This window comes from Equus caballus, chromosome 17 (assembly GCF_041296265.1).
Source record: "Equus caballus isolate H_3958 breed thoroughbred chromosome 17, TB-T2T, whole genome shotgun sequence".
Lineage (NCBI taxonomy): Eukaryota > Metazoa > Chordata > Mammalia > Perissodactyla > Equidae > Equus > Equus caballus.
This window is the reverse complement of record NC_091700.1, coordinates 34,834,054-34,854,075: the sequence shown is the minus strand read 5'-3', so window position 1 is coordinate 34,854,075 and position 20,022 is coordinate 34,834,054. Positions and strand designations below refer to the sequence as shown.

Sequence of the window (20,022 nt, the reverse complement as noted above, 5' to 3'; positions counted from 1 at the left end):
GCCCATCAAGCCTGGTCTCTGAATGGCAGGCTTGGGAGTTGCTGCTGCATCTGACTGATGGAGATGGAGCCTCACTAGACTTCGTCATGGGGAGGCTGCAGGGCAACCTGCCTCTGAGAGGAAATCATGAAAAGGGGCACACAAGGGGGCTTTGATTGTGTTGGCAATGCTTAAATTGTTAAGCTGAAGGGAGGGGTATAAGGTATTAAAAACATTATTATTACATCTTTTTGAATATTCTATTTCAAAACATATCTTAAATATTTCCCGAAAGGATCAAATGGTAAAAAGGAACTCAGTTTAAATGCATCCTAAAGTTCATGTAACTACATCCATAAGCACAGATCATCCTTCTGTGGTTGAGATGTACATCTGACAGTTTAGGAAACCCATAGGATTATAGGATTTTGTGGTCATACGACCAGCGATGATGATAAGATCATCATCCAGCTCTGATTTAGTGGTTTTGCACCAAAGATCTAGCATCTCTCTCTCTCTCTTTTTTAATGTTCTAAAAGTTATCTTAAAGAACTTATGAAGTCAGCGGCTAGATTACTTTAGGAGGTAGAGACCTTCAGGGGTTAGGGTTTTATTGTATGTTCCCCTTAAAAATGTAATTCTTGCACATATAGCGGAGCCATCATCTGGATGGACCAGAATATCCACAACAGACATTTAGAATCCTACCTGGTAAAAGCAAAACAAATTAAAAATAAAACAAAATAGTGAGTAAATCGTCACAGCAAAAATTGCACCAAAGTTAAACAGTCAAGAAAGACTTCAGCCAAGAACTATTGCAATAGAGGAGAGAGGCCAGAGCTCAATCTAAACCAACTCCACTGAAACAAACCAGTCTAGGGTTTTTAAAGGCTGGAGTGAGCTAGTGGAAAAGTGCTGGAGAACCTTAGGGGGTGGTCATAGGCCATCTGTGTTTACTAATAAACTTACATCTTTATGAGTGGGGATATTTTTACAACTTGGAGCAAGGTGCCCACTGAAGTTAGCCTCCTACCCTCTCACAGAGACTGGAAGATGGGAGTGCTATCTTCTTTGATGATTACATTTTGAAAGAATAGTTGCCAGGTCCTTGAGAAGATAGTACTGGGTTATAAAACTGGCAAAAGACTTTAAAAAATATTTATATCTCAAAGAGGCAGAGAAAGAATCTACAAGGATAAGTGTTCTAAAGAAAATGCTCTAAGAAAAGGGGCCTAGGGTCAGAAAAATTGATTTAACATTTAATCCAGCGGAGGGAATTGTTAGGCTGTGTTGACCAAAATACAGCTCTAGGAATCCTAGGCAGTGGCTTGGCTGACTAGAGGGCCTCCTGACAGGGCTAACAATTCCTTTCCACGTAATTTACTTAATCCTCATAACTAGTTATTATCGTGTTAACAGAAGAGGAGATAAGATTTAAGCAGGTTAAAGTGACTTGCCAGATGTCCTCTAGCTCTCAAATGGAGGTGTCTCAATTAGAATGTATGGCCCTTTGACTCGGGGCCTGCACTTTCCAGCCCTGCTCAGCAGTGTCTCTCGTCTGTCCACAGGCTGACTTTGCTGAAGGTTTTCCATTCTTTCTCTCCTCTTCTTTCGGAGAATGCAGAGCAAACAGTGAGTTTTCCATCCTCAGAAGTAGCCTGACCTTATATTCTCCTAACTTTATTTGAATTATTTATTGAGGTACAATATACAATAAATGCACAAGTCTTAAGTGTTCGGCTTGAAAGATTGAATATACAAATAGACAATGGCTGGACCATATATAAAAAAAGAACTTTGGTGCACAACCTGCAGCAGCCAGCCACAGAAACCAAACCCTTATCAACAATAACCAGCCCAAGAAGCCAGCCTGCAATAAGTCAGACTTGCAAGAAGAACCAGATTGTCATCTCCAGTAACCATACAGGAAGTAAACAATAACTTTGGTAACTATCAGCCCAGAATGGCCAGGACTTGATTCATAACTAACAGCTTCCTCATTTTTTTGTCCCTGCTTCCAACTTAGGACCAGTCAGAGCACCCAAATGCACACTAACCAATCACATAGGATGCCCCGCTTCCAGTTAGCCCACAGCTCTCCTAGGCTCACAGCCTCCAGACAGGGCGCACCTGGAGTCTCCTCTTTTCTTCTCTAAAGCTTCCCCACTCCTCTGCTGCCTTTGTGTCTCTGCCAAAATGCAGGTGATGGTGGCTGACTCCCTTGCTACAGCAAACTCAGAATAAATAGCCTTTGCTTTTCTCATTTGGTTGGTCTTCTTTTATTTCCACAGGCTCTATATGTGTAAGTCTGTGTAACCACCCAGATCAAGATATGGGACATTTTCAGCACCCTAATAGGTTCCCTCATCTCTTCCTGGATAACATCCAACCACCAGCAACCCCACTACCCAGAGATAGCTACTACTCTAACTTCAAACGTAATAGATTAGTTTTGCTTGTTCTTGAGTGAAGTGATACAATATAAGTGACATCATACAACGTGTACTCTTAGATATGGAATCAAAAAGTATGTACTCTTGTGTGTGTCTGGCTTATTTTGCCTAATATTTTTTCTATGAGATTAATCCATACTTTGCATCTGGCAGTAGCCTCGTCTTTTCTCTTTCTAGTAATATTCCTTTGTATGAACATACCACAACTTTATTTATTCATTCTCCTGTTGATAGTTTTGAGTGGTCCTTCATTTCTTGGATTTTGTGAATAAAATTTCAATGAACATTCTTGAATATGTTTTTCACTGCAATCAGCACCCATTTCTCTCAGGCATTACTTAGAAGTTGAACACTGAGTCATAAAGTAAGTGTGTGTTAGCTTCAGTAGATATGTCCAAATAGTTTTTCAAGGTGATTATATCAGTTTGCACACGTGAGAGCTCCAATTGCTCAACCACCTTGCTAAAATGTGCTATTGTCAGTCTTTAATGTTTGCATTCTGGAAGCCGTGTATTATTATCTCGTGGTGGTTTTAATTTTCATTTCCCCAATGTGTAACATGCATCATTTTGTTTTGGTGTTTTTAGAATGTTGTAGGACCTAAATGGCTACTTCTGCTTAGGGAGGAAATGGCTATTTACAGTAACAGAGATCTGTGGGCAAGGGTTGCACGTAGTATTGATCTAATAGTTAAATACTGTTAACCAAGCCAAAGTCGTGAAGTAGGCAACCAAGTCACATGGCCTGTTTTTTTATTTACTAAAATTCATTTCCACTTCCAACGCCATCTAAGTGGGGCCAGTGATTTGGAATATTCTCCTCTCCTTCCTGGCCTCACACAAAGTTATCAGTCTTGCCTGGAGTGTTTATCCCTAATCCGAAAGGATGTTCATGTCTCCACTGGTGCTCTGAACTGTGTCTAAGAGCCAAGAACAAAGCTCCAGAGGCACACGTCTACAAGTGAAACTTGGTTTTGCTTTACTGCTGAAGTCAATAAAGGTAGACATGAATTACTGTCAGTTTGTGGAACCGGTGGGTACCACCTTACTTAAGGAGAGATTAAATGATGATGATGACAACACTAACCAGGAAGCTTTCTGGCTGCAAAATGAAGGGTTGGCCTTGGTGAGCTCTGAAGTCCCAAAGTCCTTCTCCCAGCGTCAGCAGCACTGGGCCTCAGCTTCTGTGGGTGATGGCTCTACCTTTCTCTTTGCTGATCGAGGGAAAGATGTTGACTAAACATTCTGCTGTTCTTTGTCACAGCCACATGCAAGCGGGAATCTCCGCTTATATCACCAGCTGTACACTTCCTGGAAGGAAGCACTGACCACGCAGCAGAGCACTGACCACCCGTCCCTATGGGCTCGTTCCCCTCTAGACTTGAACTCTTGATGAGAAATTCCTTGTCTTATTCTTCTTTGTATCCTCAGCTCTAGCACAGTGCCAGGCATACAACTGGTAAAATATTTGTTAAATGGATGAATGAGAGAGCTGGGTCAATTTGTTGCGGGGTGGCAAAATCCAGTTGTCCACGACGAAGTAAGCGTATGATGATGGCTTTATGGCATTGGGATAATTGCCCACCGAAATTGCACATGTATGGATTTGGACAAAGCAGGAGATGATTAGATGTGCTCCGTGCTTAGTGGCTAACAGAGAGCTTGTTGGCCCCTTTTCCTTCCACCATCCCCTCAGCCTCAAGGAAATGCTCTGGCAGGAGGCCGGTGTAGGTTGAAGCACAGGTGGTATGGAAGATTTCTGAAGATCCTTTGTAATACAATCCCTGCATGTCCTTTCAGTCAGAATTGTAATCCTCAAATCCACTTCTCAGCACAGCATCCCGGTTTTGACTGTGGGAGGGGGTGGGGTGGGGGAAGGCTGGCTGAAAGATTTGCTCTGCTGGAAGCTGCAAAAGCAGGCTTTGTGCTTCCCCCACTGCGCGGCTCTCAGGCTGAGCTGCTGGAGCCCTGCGGGGAAGCTGACAACAGTGCTCACAGCCTCACTTTAAGTGGCACCTAATGACATCCCACAGGCTCCACAATTCTCCCCGCAGCAGTGGCCTGGGTCATTCTAATGCTCAGGTGTAAATCTTGGAAGATTAATCACGTCCTCATCTCCTCTCTCCCTCAGAACATTTAGTACCTAACAGAGCCTCGCTTGCATTAATGATGCAAGGCCTTGATGGGACCCCCGAGGAGCTCCTGCAGGTCAGGGTAATTTTCTATGTGACAAACACTTGCTTATGCAGCTTGGTGTTAAGGCTGTAGCTACTCTGGAAATGTCTAGGGCTTGCTCAGGGCCTAAAACATAGCTGGTTATGCTTGTTAGATTCCCAGCTGCCTGTGTGCCCTGCATTGCTAAAGTCACAGCCTGGAGCACCTCGAGGCTCCTGAATACGACATACTGCAGTCTCAGCAGGGAGGGAACACACCAAAGGTGGCAGGAACTATGCTACCTTCTCAGTGCTTTTATCAAAATTCCAGGAAAGAGTAGGTTGTTCCGGAGAGGCGTGTACCAACACAGTATTGCAGCCTCATTTGTAAAGGTCAAAATTGCCAGTAATCTTAATGTCGCTCGACAGGAGAACGACTAAGTAAACTGAGACGCAGGTTTAGGATGGAATAGTAGACTACTGTTAAGAGGAATGAGGTAGATGTACATAATGGCACAGAAATATCTCCAAGATATATTCAGTTAAGAAAGAAGTAGAAACTTAGATACAGTGTGATGCCATTTCTCACATAATCTCAAATCTAAACCAAAATTTTTCTGATTGTAGATACATACATTTAAATACATAGGAATGGCTCTATAAGGAAGTTCAGATAACTATTGATATATATTGATAATACATGTTATATATATTGCTAATATATTGATTACTATGGAAGCTTGCTAGATAAAAGTGAACTAAGGAGAGGATGGTTGAGGGGACTTTCGTTTTATCTGTATGGCTTGGGCATATTTTTCTTTTTGCAATGAGAATGTACATATACAGGCTGTGTCATTAATAATAATAATAAAGCACTAATAAATAAAATACAACAAACATTCTACGAGAATGCACAAAACGCCTTTCCACTCCGCAAAGCGATAGTTTGATCCATCTCAATGTGGTCCAAGGGTTTGGAAGGTGATATTTTAGGACTTTAAACTTTAGTGTATGCAGACAAGCCCTTATTGTTATTGAGTATATCTTTATGTGTATTTAGAGCCTATAAAAGGACATTTGCACACAAAAGTTTTTAATACTAAGTATGTATCTAAAACTTAGATACTTTTCATCTGTCAGAATGTCACAACTGAGAAGACCGGACATGTCTAGTGAGGACAGGGCTTGTGAATAGGCACAGTGTCACAGTGGACTGTTGGCAACGGTGGAGTTTGGTACAAAACCTTTGGAGGGTATTTACCGTCTATCGAAATTATAAATACTAATCCCTTGGACCTAACACTTCCACTGCTAAGAATTTATCCTATACAAGTGCACAAAAACACACACTAAAACTCATTCATCACAGCATTGTTTGTAAGAGCAAAATCCTAGAACCCTCCTAAATATTCATAAATTTATAGGCTGGGCACCACCAAGTCAGTAGCAGTAAAATGGATAAGTAAGGATGGATTTGAGGTGGTATTGGTTAGACTTCGTGACTTCTGCAGTTGGGTAGGGAGGAGGCAGTGATGGCCCTGTGTCTCTAACCTGGACAAGAGCGTGGATGGTTAAGGCATTCACTGAGATAGAGCCTAAGGTGTTTGTGTGGTGATCTGGGAGATGTCTAGTAAATACAATTAGCTCTAGTGCTTGTGTGGAGAAGGTGAATCAACTGGAGGAAGTCTAGTGGGGAGGATGGGGTGGTTGTCAAGGAGAAGAGAACGAAATGAACAAGGTTTAAAAAGAAGGTGAAATAGTGAATATAACAAATTCTAAAGTAACAGGGTCGGCCAGACCTGCATATTTTACAAACAAGAATTCCAAGATTTGAGACTTGATTTGAACTTAGTCCCATGTTATTGCAAGGCAATACTCATTAGGGCAAAATGTCCCTGTTAACGTAATATGTGATTAGCAAAAAGACATCTAAGGTAATGAGCCAATGTAACAAAACTCCGTGAAAAGTCAGAAATGTAAAGTATCAACGTCTGGCAAGTCTCTGTAATATCCATCAATCTGTAAAATGGAATAACAGTAGTAATACACATTGACTAATGCAGATGTTGATGTCTGGGCCAGGTGTCAAATAAAAATAATTTCATTTAATCCTCATCAAACACTTCAAGGTAGGTAATTTCAACCCCCTCCTACAGACAAAGAAATGGAGGCTCAGAAAGACTGAGTGGCTTACCTGAGGCCACAGCATTGGTAAGTAAGGGAGCTCTCATAGAAACTCATACCTAAAGACGCTTCAGAATGTTTTTCCTTCTGCCACAGTGTCTCCCTTTGGGGATAATAGTACTTACCTCTCTACCTCAGAGGTTGCCTTGAATTTCACCTGGAGCATTCTGCAGGCCCAGGGGTCTGCCTTTTAAAATGGCACCTTGATGATTCTGATGTGGGTAGTCGATGGATCACACTCTGAGTAACACTGTTTTATATATTTTGAGAATAATAAACCATGGCATGTAATGGCAGTTATTATTGTCGATTGCTATAAGACTCTCCTTGGAAGTGACAGGTTTATTTTAATCTAAAACCTTGAATGAATATTTTTTGTTTGTGTGTGTGTGCATGTTTCCTGCGTTCATGGGTGTGTGTGGATTTAGGTTGCTTCCTGTTCCTTCAGGCTTGGCCAGCCCTCTGGGTGGTTTCCTCACCCACACGACTGGATGCCTGTTGTAAGAGCCCCATCACTGACAGGCTGATTCCTTCTCATTTCCTAGGCATCAACAGTAAACAGCTTGGTGTGTGTGGCTGGATCCTGTTTTTCCTTTCTTTGCTGCTGATGATCATTACCTTCCCTGTCTCCATATGGATGTGCTTGAAGGTAATACCCTGGGAAATAAATTGGGCTCTCTATAGGAGCTGATGAGCCATTAAGACTAAACGCTCTCCCTTCATCTCTTAGATCATTAAGGAGTATGAACGTGCTGTTGTATTCCGACTGGGACGCATCCAAGCTGACAAAGCCAAAGGGCCAGGTAGGACACCAGGGCTGCCCCGACAAAGATCATGGGCACCTGTTACTACTCCTCTTGCCAGCAATATTTTCCCTCGCAGTGCCTATTGAGACACAATAAAAACTCACAGGAAGCTGGATCCCTCGCCTTTCTGTACAATTGAAGGATGCTGTCCTCTTACGCAAGTTAACGGGAGTGACCGCTAGACCAGTAGTTGGAGAGTTAGGAAATCTGGACCGTTTCCTAACACTCCTTCTGAGAGTTTCAGTGAATGTGAGCAAAGAATGACTCTGGTTACATTGCTGGATGTCGCTTATTGCCTGGGCCACTAAGAGAATGACAGAAGAATGAGGGGAGGGAGTAAATGGCCGAGGGAGGTGATTAAGTTACTCAGGGAGAGTATTCAAGGAGGTGGTTGTTGATTCTCACTCTTTGAAAAGAGCTAATGGAAAAGTGAAAGGTAATTTCCTCTCCTGGCAAGTAGATTAATGGAAACAGAGCTGGAAGCCATTGTACAACTTGTCTGTCAAACGTAGTGTTTATTTCCGTCCTTTCTTCACAAACTTAGAATGAAAAATGTCCCAAACTGTTTATGTTGTAAAAGGATGGGATTTTTTGGGGGGGTGCGGTGGATTCAGGGGCTAAAACTCCCTAGAAGTAAGCTATTGACTTAATACCCATAACCTGAGGGTATATATTTAGTTGAACTATATGAAATAGCTTACATTTGTTTTTAACTGATAAAAATGGTAATTTCATATGATAAATTCTGATATCCTTGAAAAGACAGGCTGTCAAAAACATCATCTTAGAAGACACATGAAAAACGACAGTTATTAGCTATGCTTCTCTAATAACACTTATTTTCTGCCCCTTATTGTGAAATGTTTGCGTAAAATCATTCTCCTGCCCATGGACAGTCAGACCTCTGGGAGCAGGAACTTTCTTGCACACTGGAACTGTCTGTCTGTGCTGCACTTGGCCGTGCACGGTGGCAGGCGCTCAGATATCTGTGACATAAAAAAAATAAGTGAGAGTCTTCAAAGGAGAAGCTTGTGAAAGAGGCTTGGCCATTTCAAGTCATATAATCCTACTTGTGCAATTTCATAAAGGATCTAAGAGAAAGAAGCCAGACGGGACTTATTATGGATGCTCTTAGGAGTTTGTCAAAACAGGAGTGTTAGAATCATCCAACTGAGGTATAACAGACAAGATTGACCTCTCCCTGGTTATGTTGCATCTGGTGGGGCTAAGACTATAAATGAGAATAAAATCGGATTTGGGAGAAGTAGAAGAGCCATAACCTGGAGGACTCTAGAGAAAAATTTATCTCTTTTAAATGAATTTTCCCAGAAGATTTTTCCACTAAATGTCCCAGGATAACTATTCTCGTCATACGTGTCTCTGGGGCTAATGAGTTACCTCAGAATGTCACAAACCCAGAGGGAAACAAGCCAAATTGCTAATGGAAAATCTCTCCACTTTACTAAATAGTAAATTATTGTTTAATAATAAAAGTATTAATAATAAGGGCTGCCACTTCTGGAGCACTTCATACATACCTGGCTCAGTGTTAAGTACTTTATTTCATTATCATGTTGAATCAAGCTTAATCTTCACTACCATCTTACATATGTATATATGTTAGGTAACTAAAGCTCAGAAAGTTAGGTGAATGTTCCCAGGTCACAAGCTAGTAAGTGGTAGGGCTGGGACTTAACTCTCTCTAGTTCTCGGGGCCGTGACGTTAACCTGTGACCTGGCACTGAAAAAGGAAGTAAATTAGGCAGTAATTCTCACCATAAGTCTCAGAAAGGTTTAGAGACCAAAACAAAGAAAGCCCCTTAGCAGTGTTTTCTGTTGATGCTACCAGCCTTTGCAGGGTACTCAACCTAGAAACTTATTTCTTCTTTGAAAATAATAACAGTAGCATAAAGTCTTTCTGGTGAATGAAAATGGAGTGGTGTCCTTTTCTTGCTGACATGCCTTGTGGTTCTAATCTTGGTAACTCTCGCTGGAGAGATCATTCACCAGGGGAGTGCTAAGGAGTCATAGGCTCCTCAGAGGAGTTTTCTTATCCCCATCCTTCCCCCACCCAGCCCAATCCAAATACTTCCCAACTCAGAGGGAAATAAAAGTACTTACAACTGGAGAGTGCCATTGTATTTGAACTAGAAGACAGCTATGGAGAAACTATAAGTTCTACAATATAGTGGTTTTAGGGAATCTGAAATCCTGGGAAGATTTTAATTCTAACATTCCTTCAGTACTATTGTAGAGGAATGAATGTTGACAGGCACTGATTTTCAAGGTCAAAAATCTATTACTCAATCGTTTATACAGAGACATTTAATACAGCGAAACTAATTTCCAAAATATCCTTTTAAATTAATGTTAAATTCAATACTTAGATAGAAGTAGATTGAGTATTTTATTTATTTATTTATTTTATTTGGAAGATTAGCCCTGAGCCAACATCTGCTGCCAATCCTCCTCTTTTTGCTGAGGAAGATTGGCCCTGAGCTAGCGTCTGTGCCCATCTTCTTCTATTTCATATGTGGGACGCCTGCCACAGCATGGCTTGATAAGCAGTGCTAGATCTGCACCTGGGACTCGAATTGGCAAACCCCAGGCCACAGAAGCAGTGCACACAAACTTAACCGCTACACCACCGGGCCATCTCCTAGATTGAGTATTTTGAGAATAAAATCTAGAGGCCGGCCACGTGGCTGAATGGTTAAGTGTACGCGATCCGCTTTGGCAACCAGGGTTTCACTGGTTCGGATCCTGGGCGCGGACATGGCTCCGCTGGTCAGACCATGCTGAGGTGGCGTCTCACGTGCCACAACTAGAAGGGCTCACAACTAAAAAATATACAACTATGTAGTAGGGGAGTTTGGGGGAGCAAAAGCAGGGGAAATAAAAGGAAGATTGGCAACAGTTGTTAGCTCAGGTGCCAATCTTTAATAAATCAATCAATCAATCAAATCAAATCAAATCTAAAAATTAAATGTCAAAGGTCTTTAGCTTTTTACCAAAGGATTTTAATTCCTAGGGAACCACTTTTCTTTAGTCATTGACAGATGGGAAGAAATAATTTTCCCCAAAGTTGTAGGTGTACATATTGAAAATCATATGAGAAACGTCTATAGTCCCATGAAAATATTGTCTCTGATAGCTAGGAGATGTTTTGTTGTAGTTACTTTCAATAAGGTGAAATTTTAACCCACATTTTCTTTTTCATAGGTTTGATTCTGGTCCTACCCTGCATAGATGTGTTTGTCAAAGTTGACCTCCGAACTGTTACTTGCAACATTCCTCCACAAGAGGTAATACTGGTTAAAGATATGTTACTAGAAATAAGACCAACATCTTTCCCATTACATGGACAATTGAAATTTTACAGTATGTTTGTAAACTCTAAGGGGGAGGATGAACTGAATTTCCATAGAACCCTGCTTCAGGAGGCCTACGTGGCTTCTCAAACTACTGGGCTTTGTTTTGTCAAGTGAGATTGAAGCCAGGGCAAGGGCTGCATTGCTAGAAGACACGGAATGACCGAGTGTGAGAAAGCCTGAGAGAGGAGAGAGGAGGGATTCAGCTGGCAGAGAAGCTGGGATGGAGAAGGGCAGAGCAGATGCTCAGAAGAGCCAAATCAATCATTGCACAGAAGAGCTGAGTTTAATTTGGCGGAGGGCAGTGGTTAGTTACGGTATTATCCTCCCCATCACCTTCTCAGAGATTTTTTAGTAATATCTGTTTCACTCATCTCTGCCTTAAATTTTTTTTGTGTTTGGATGCAAGAAAGCAGGGTGGTTGTGGGGAAAGAGCAGACACTGTCCAGGGCCCATCCACATTTGCATTTCAAGCAATTCTTTTCAATTCTTAAAGTATTGCAAATAAATGAACAGAAACAGTAACTGGGCAATAGGAGAGAGAAACAGTTACTAATAAGCACGTCACTCTCTGATAACCAACTGCTGCAGGAAGAAGAAAGAGCATGCGAGTAGGCCCTAGGATGTGGGAGGGCAAAGGTGATGAGAAGAAAGGAAATCAACATTTGTGAGGAAATGTTAATTTTCTTCTCTCTGGTCCAGTAAACTCAATCAAGACTCAACAATGATGCCTGCATGCCGCCGGTGGGAACTGCCAAGTCCTTACTTTGGGGTTCAGCCCCAGCCATGAGACAGTTTGGGAGGCTCAGTGACCTATCCTGGGCTTTTTCTGACTCCCTAATAGACAGTTCTAGGCAGGAGAAGGGAGTTCTAGGTTCTGCTCCTGTGGTTGCTACCAGAAATTTCTCAGTTGCTCCAAAGCTCCTCTCTGTGTTGTTTAAAGTGATTCCTGCAGAGCCCCTATATAAAGCTAAACTGATTTTTCTTTATTTGAATACAGTGCATGATCTCTGGTGCCATCTATGTTTTCTAAGCAGCACTGCTGTTTGTCAAGTCTGATAAAAACTGAAAACCAAAAAGATTTTGGTTAACAGGGAAAACAAATGAGGTAGCTCTGTTTAGAAGGTAGAATTCCAGCAGGTTCTACCGAGATGTTTTGAAACGAAAGTGCCTATTGTCGTTATGGCAAATCAGGGGCTTCTGCCTACGGAACATATGACTTCCCTGAGATGAAGCGACGCAGAGAGGTACAGACCGCACATATGTAGGAATTTTGTTATCCACTAGGACGATTATATTCAAGCCAGGACGGGTTTTTGGTGGCTGCTGGCATGAGTTGTCATTAATGCCGTCCTCCTGTGGAGAGGCTCTCAGGCTGGCTGACACTTTGTCTATCGTTGCAAAAGTCATAAACATGTGATTTTTTCCCTGTTCTTGCTCTCCAGATCCTCACCAGAGACTCTGTGACTACTCAAGTGGATGGAGTCGTCTACTACAGAATCTATAGTGCTGTCTCGGCCGTGGCTAATGTCAACGATGTCCACCAAGCCACGTTTCTGCTGGCTCAGACCACTCTGAGAAACGTCTTGGGGACGCAGACCTTGTCCCAAATCTTAGCTGGCAGAGAAGAGATCGCCCATAGCATTCAGGTATAGACACCAAGAACTAATAGCCTACATCTTTAATTAATTCATTTTTTAACTCAGTGATTATCAAAGGTCAGCATTTCAAAGCATCCCCCATGTGCATGCATGTGTGCATGCACACACCCACACACACTCACTCACACACTCATGCAACTGCTCTAAACAGATGGGCTTCAGAGAGGTAAACTGGCCCAATGATTCACAGGTACAAATGGCAGAGCCAGGACAAAATCCAGATCTTTCTGAGAAGTCTATGCATTGCTGCCCGCTTGGTGTCAGTGACAAGAAAATTTGGGGTGTTTGCTCAAATCTAGACAGATAGCATATACTTCATTAGGGATAGTTTAGGAGTGAATCCTGCTGCGAGACCGTCCACTAAGAGATCTATCGAGTTTTGTTCCTGAATCCTTCCTGGGATTCACTTCAATTCCAGGAAGTGAGCAATAAGAAATGCTCTTCCTTTTCCCAAACTGTCTGTCTCACTCCAAATGCTGTAAACATAAAACGAGAAGGAGAAGAGGAATTTACCTTGCAGATGTGAGACATATCAGAAACGTACATCACATCACCTGTCACCTGATCAATGTCCTTTCCTTTGATTTGGAAACAGACCATACTTGATGATGCCACCGAGCTGTGGGGGATCCGGGTGGCCCGAGTGGAAATCAAAGATGTCCGGATTCCTGTACAGCTGCAGAGGTCCATGGCGGCCGAGGCCGAGGCCACCCGGGAAGCCAGGGCCAGGGTAAGGACTACTCTGTTGACTGCTGCCTCGCCTTGGAGCACTCAAGGATAGAGCTTGAATGGAAGAGCAGGCCCCCTTAATTATTTTGATAAGAAAGGGTTTCTTTTTCACAGTTTTTACTGAGAATTTGCCCCTGAATTAAAAGGTAATGGGCGGCCTGATGTACCTCAAGGAAGCTTGGTAACAGGTCTTAGGTCAAGGGGGCACTTGGCAACCTGCTCAGAGACTTAGCAAGGTGGGTCCCAACGCTGGCTGCCCACCAGCGTTTCCTAGAGAGAATTGAACTCAGCAACCACCAATTCCCAGACCTCACCTCAGACTCCTTGAGCAGCGTCTCGAGTGGGCCCAGGACGCTGCATTTTATAAAGCCAGCGATTCTGGTGTAGCCAACTTGCTGCTCGTCTTTTGAGCATCAACATTCTAATATGTTAAGTGTACTGGATGAATTGAGGGGTGATTATATACGATCCAGCCTAGAATTACAAACACCCTGGCCTTAAGTGTTCTTGCATCTGTGGGATCTATAGCCTTCATGCCTGTGTGGATGGGTTTTCTGAATTATCAGAAACCAATTAAGACTAGAAGACTTTCATGTACCCTCTTCAGAATCTTACTTGTGAGCCAATGAAGGTTTCCCCTGTGCTCATTCCTTAGCCATCTCTGTTTTATCTGCTAAGCTCCAGCAGCTTCCAAGCAGTGTACTCAGCTATGACAGATGGGAGGGTGCTTTGCACACGGGCAGTGAGAGAACTGGAAGAGGAGCGGAGTGCTTAAGAGACTCCCAACTAGCAAGCGTTATCAGACTGGCACCTGCTGCTGCTTGTAATCAAGAGCAGAGAGAACTTGAGACAATGCTTACATTGTAAGAATAAGACTCAGTTGGCAACAGAATGAAATTAAAAACTCTCCTACGATAAGCAAAAATGACAGAAAAAAGCCAGTAGGAGGCTTTGCATTTCAGACTTGTCTGAAAACTCATGCAGTGGGTGGTGAGGCTCTGAAAGGAATTCAAGAGCATCGCTAGGGTGGAGGGCCCTGTGTTCGTCTGGGTTAAAGACGGCGCTTTTATTTTGTTCGAAAATGAAATCTAAGGAGTCGTAATTTGTAACAAATCTCCCTGCTTCCTGCAACCCCCTCAAATTTCTCTAATCACATTAGGATGTGCAACTCTTATCCTTGCCAAAGAAGTAAGTAGATGAAACAGGTGCGGCAAAGAGGGGACGGGGCTGGAAGAGAGGTCTTGGTTGGACTGCAGAAAGAAAGCATGAGTCATGGTTGTAAACTTTGACTTCTGAACTCTTTCGTTTCTGTCTTTTTAGGTCCTTGCAGCAGAAGGAGAAATGAATGCTTCCAAATCTCTGAAGTCAGCCTCCATGGTGCTGGCCGAGTCCCCCATAGCCCTCCAGCTGCGTTACCTGCAAACCTTAACCACCGTAGCCACTGAGAAGAACTCCACCATCGTGTTTCCTCTGCCCATGAATATACTAGAGGGCATCGGCGGTGTCAGCTATGAGAGTCCCCAGAAAGCTCCCCCCAGAGCCTGAGGCCTCCTGAGGTAGCCAGGCATCACTTAGGGAGTCTTTGCTGTGCAGCACCCAGCAGTTGGAAGTGTTGAGGGTTTCAGCACTATTCAAGCAGAGTAACTCCGCAGCGGGAATAGCATTAGCAGGGAAATGCTATAGAGGCTGATAAAAAAGTAAAGCAAAGATGAGAGCTGTGTATTACTTTTGTTTTTAAGAACACTGACAACTTTGCATTATTCTTATGATAGTTAGTAATTGTCCCTGACTTATAGCGGGAACTTTCTTGCTGTAGGGGGAGGAAATCTTTGGGTGACTGTGACTAAGATTTCAGAATTACTTTTTAACAGTTTTGAGAAGCTCTGTAGACGATTTGTAAAGTAACATAAGTCTCATATTTATGCTAAATATTTGCTTTATAATTCCAAACTAATTATTTGCTAAATCTCCAATAATTACAAGAAAACCCCACAATGCTTAAAATCATGATTGATTTTGATGTTGAAGGCTAAAGAGGTGCTGAGGCTTCCAGGTGCAGACTTAGCACCAACCCCGGGGGCCGGTTGCACTTGCACTCCTGCTGTGCTGCGCCTGCCAGGCTGCGCCTGCTGGGCGTGGTGGCCAGTTCTCAGCCTCCCGCCCCTCAGTCAGGGGGTGGGACCAGACACGGGGAGGCGGCCAGCCTCAGTCAGCTTACCTGCTTACAAGGGAGAAGGCTTGTTAAAGGTTGAAATCAGTGGGGAACCTCATTCTGTGGCTTGCTTGTTTTCACTCTACTTTTAGTCCCAAGAGCCATAAGTAATCAAGAATTGTTTGTAAACTCTGTTCTCCCACTCCAAGAAAAACCCTGTTAAAAATAAAGAAGCTGTAGAATGTGGATGTGACTTATTTAAAAGTTGCTTTCTTGGATAGCATTCTGTTGCCATGGTGCAATTTTCTTTTGGGATCCATTTTGAGCAACGGGCTAGAATTTTTTTAAGTTACCACTTATTGAATGTCTGCTATGTGTCACACTGTGCTCAACCCTTTATGGATGCTAAGAAGTCTCCTTATTTTACAGATGAGAAAGTGATGTCCAGAGGTTAACTAACCTTTCCAAGATGACTCAGCTAGTGAATGTTGGGTTAGGATTTAAAACCAGGTTCCGCTTCCAAAGTTCCTGCTCTTACACATTGTTTTACTTGGGGGAGGTTCAGACATGGGGGTGGGTAGAGCCCTTCCATTCCCTTTTTGCCTTCAATACCTATCTTTTAGGTTCTGGAAGTCTGGATGCCCACTATAGTTTCCACTGTGTCCAGGACTGTGAGAACTTGCACACACATGTCTGTACACACACCCCACACACCTCATGCTCCTTTTCACACTCCACACATACTGCCCATGTAACACCCTCACCTTCACATTCCCCTCCCCCAACACACATATGCCCATCTCTGCTCATGGGCCCTCCATGTGCTCCTCTCACACATATCTGTAAACACATAGACATTATCTGCAAATAAATGCAAAATGGGGATCACACTGCCTTTGGTTTTGTAAACCGGGTTTTTTTCCCATGAAACCATATCGTACTTGATGTGATTTTTGGACAATTCACAGCTTATGAATTGTTTAGTACTGTCCACTGACTCTATGACTTTAGCATTCATTTTTAACTCATTCAAGTTCGTACTTTTTCCTTATAAGTTCAATACTTGCATTCTCACAAGAACTGAGGACAGACAGAAACCTATCATAGCTCATCCACATCAGCAGAATCTGAGTCCATGAAGTCACACCATGTAGACAATTAACAGGTGACATTACATCTTATAAACTATGGTGCAGAGACTTACCACAGACTAGGGCATCTCTGGCATTGAGGACCACCTGAGGAGAGAGCCCTACTGGCACAGGGACATTTTGCTGGCTCACTGCAAAAATCTCTTCCTAGCATGTTCCAGAATTCCACAATTATTCATTCTTTTGGTTTCAGTAGTTGCCCTAAAAATGCACATCTTTTCTGTCATCATGCAGCAAACTCTAAACCTTGGTTCTCCTTGGAGGTCTTCATTCTCTCGCTCACTGGAAGCTCTTTTTCAAAATGCACAGCCCAATCGCAACCCTGTGGGGTGGGAATGGGGGTGTGAGAGCTATACCAGACTCTCTGGGGCTGGGGGGGTATAGTGTGAAAGTTCTCCAGGAGATTTAAATTACTGCACCCCTTCTAGCATTCAAATATTCACAATATTTCAAAATATTGTGCGTTCCTAAAAAAACTTAACTAAAGTTATTTTTATTCTTGGGATATTAGCAAGATAACCACGGTCTTTTGAGCCATATTCACTTTTTTTCCCAACATGAAGAACAGAAATGAGCTGTGTGTTTTTGCTTCTTTTACATTGGGCAGATAAAGGGATGATATTGATTGTATTTACAAACTAGAAGGTTCCTCAGAATTCTGTTGCTAACTCCTTATTAGTATGGGATTTTTCTGCTTCTAAAGGACCATCATTTAACATCTAACATGGAATTCAGAGATGAAAGTTTCCGGGGAGGCCTTCTGGGTCCAAAAATGGAATCAACATTGCTCATATCTTGCCAACCCACTCATGGTAGTCAACACAATTTAAAAATTAAAAGATGTTTTAGACATTTTATCAGGACAAAATTTGCCTCCTTTCTTTCTCCGAGGCATGGCCCAGGGAAATATACTTTCACACGTTAATGTACAGCTTCCTTGTCTCGGGCCTGTGCATGGATATCATGACCTTCTACTCCTAGGCTTGACATGTTGGTGGAAGTGGACCAGTAGCAGCAGAAGCAGAAGTAACAGCAAATGTCCAAACAAACTAGATACTGTTGGTACACCTATGAATTCTACAAGTTTCCATACTGACGTCGGTGTTCCAAGGACCTCGATGTTCCCAATATACATAGACAAGCTTAGTATTGTCCTGAGTTAGCTTTGTTTAATGCTCTTTGTTAGGAAACTTGCTGGTCAGTTGGGGCAAGCTTCCAGATCCAGGAGGGCAGGTGGGCTGATTCTTTCATGGAACCTCCTATGTCCCACTTGTTGAGATTCTGAAGACAAAAATCTCTCTCAACCTATGAACAGTGGTTAAATGCACAAACTGGGAACCTGTTTTAGTTTAGGTTCCCTCAAAAGCAGGCCATGACACAAGGATTGGGTCTAAGTAATTTATTGGAGAGCCTATTCCAGGAAGAACTCTGAGGGAATGAAGTGAGCTAGCAAAGGGAGGTAAGCCAATTAAACTTTTGTTAACAAATAATTTACTGCTGTGGGCCACTGGGGCTCACATCTCAGAATTATCTCATTGAAGGACAAGGATGCTGTGACATACAACCACCAAATCCTATCCCTCATTGGTTGAGAATGTCAGAAAAAATTGTGAATGAGTTTGAACTGGGCAAAAAAGATTAGTGGATGTTTCACCTAGCTCATTGATCCAGGCCATCTCTGTCTATGATGGTCCTCGAGTTATTTTATGAGTCTAAGTTGTAGAAAATAGATAGTGATGCAGATAATTCTTATCCATAGACATGCAGTGAATGCAACTGACTATAGCCCTGTGGATATTGACCAGTTTGCATCTGTTTATAAATTCACCTCAGATTCTTTGTCTTCACACATATGCGTGGCACTTTGAGTTCTCCTTTGAACCAGTTGGAACATCTTATTAGTTCCCTCATCAAATAGTGATTTAAATAAAATTTTTGACCCTTGTTCATTTTATTTTGCATGAAAGTCATTATTTTACCTTTTTTTGGGAAACTTATCCTTTAACAAAGGTAGCACCCTGGGACATTGACTCCCTGGCAGGCAGCGCAGCCAGAGAAAGCCCCACGGAGAGACACAGGAAGTCTTTGGTATTTATAGGTACTATCTGCAAGTGATCTTCTGGGTAGGTCAAGGGAATGCATGGGGACCGACAATATCTGCTGTAGAGACTTAGCAAAACTTTTAAAAAGAGCACCTTTTCCATCCCCCAAGACCAGGACTTATATCTATTTTGCATGTCCTTTCAAGGATCTCTTTTTAGTAAAGGCACGTTGGATTATGGAATAAGAAATTACAAATTTTCAGATGTCTTTCATAGCCATGTTCATTTGCTTTACCAAAAGCAACTCTTTTATGATATAAAGTCTCCAGAAGGTAAGGGCCTTATAAACAGGGCTGTTATTCTGATCACTATTGTATCGCTAGCACCTAAACAGAGTCTGGTACACAGTGGGTACTCAATAAGTAAGTATTCTTCTAGACACTGTGACGTGGGGTGCTCTCTACCAAGGTTAACTGGAAAGCTTTTACGTTTTCTTTGAAAAAGGGAAGTAATTCCTCAAAATAGGTAAGTGATATAAACTGGCACATTTGAAGCCTCAAGCTAGCTGTGCTTTCTGGAGCCATTAAAATTGGCTAATGACTTCAGTGAGGATCATGGTAATAAAATACCACTTTCCAGAAGTCTTCTGTATCACACATGGTCTCCTGACAATAGAATTACAGGCCACTGAATGTTCAGACTTAACCTGATGAATGTTATGACAGAGAGATTTAGAAAGGCATTGTATGGTTCACACAAACACTGAGATTCATAGCCATCACCGCTAGAAGAGAGAGATGCTGACAGGCCACTTCTCTGAGCATTCTCTGGCTTCTACATGATCTCTTCCCATCGTATAAGAGTAGGACAGTCCTAGGGGAATTGCTTAGTTTCCCTAGAAAACTTTAGTTTGCCTTAATCTGTCTCAAGCTCTGGGGCGCCAATGTTAAAACCTACACTTCGCAGACCTCCGTGCAGCTACCATTATGGAGGTTTATTAAATTCATCCCACGAAAGGCACAGGTGTGTGGCCTGAGTTTGGAACCAAATTTTAAGTGTGGCATGTGACACATTCATTTTGCTAGTGATGATCTAGCAGCACAGCGTGGCTCTGCATCCAGTAATTTTGGTGGTTACCTCTTCACCCCAGATAGCAGCAAAGGCAGTGTATTGCTGCAGCCAGAGGGGCAGGAGCAGTAACAGCAGTAGTTAAGCCAGCAAGGCTGTGGTAAGAAATGAATTTCAGAGGCTTCACAGAAAAGAGGTTCATTTCTTTCTCATACAACAGTCCTGCGGGGAGGGGCTCAGTAGGCTGGCTTTCCACCATATGACCTTTCGAGGA

General features: G+C 42.6%; 1 protein-coding gene across 1 annotated transcript; it reads left to right on the top strand.

Annotated features, from left to right (window-relative positions):
• The first annotated feature begins 3,437 nt into the window (after nt 1-3,437).
• On the top strand, nt 3,438-15,742 carry STOML3 (stomatin like 3). Its single transcript, XM_001496645.6, has 8 exons — nt 3,438-3,621; nt 4,563-4,645; nt 7,217-7,417; nt 7,499-7,571; nt 10,797-10,879; nt 12,391-12,594; nt 13,202-13,336; nt 14,656-15,742. Exons 1-8 carry the CDS (start codon nt 3,438-3,440, stop codon nt 14,878-14,880), a joined length of 1,188 nt encoding a protein of 395 aa, XP_001496695.2. The 3' UTR covers nt 14,881-15,742.
• The last annotated feature ends 4,280 nt before the right edge of the window (nt 15,743-20,022 follow it).

What these genes read in the sequence shown, in the direction of transcription:
- STOML3 (XM_001496645.6), top strand. Translation starts at nt 3,438, where the DNA reads ATGAATTACTGTCAGTTTGTGGAACCGGTGGGTACCACCTTACTTAAG. An exon ending in CCATATGGATGTGCTTGAAG is followed by an intron (nt 7,418 to 7,498) that starts GTAATACCCTGG and finishes TTCATCTCTTAG; the next exon opens with ATCATTAAGGAGTATGAACG. An exon ending in AGATCGCCCATAGCATTCAG is followed by an intron (nt 12,595 to 13,201) that starts GTATAGACACCA and finishes ATTTGGAAACAG; the next exon opens with ACCATACTTGATGATGCCAC.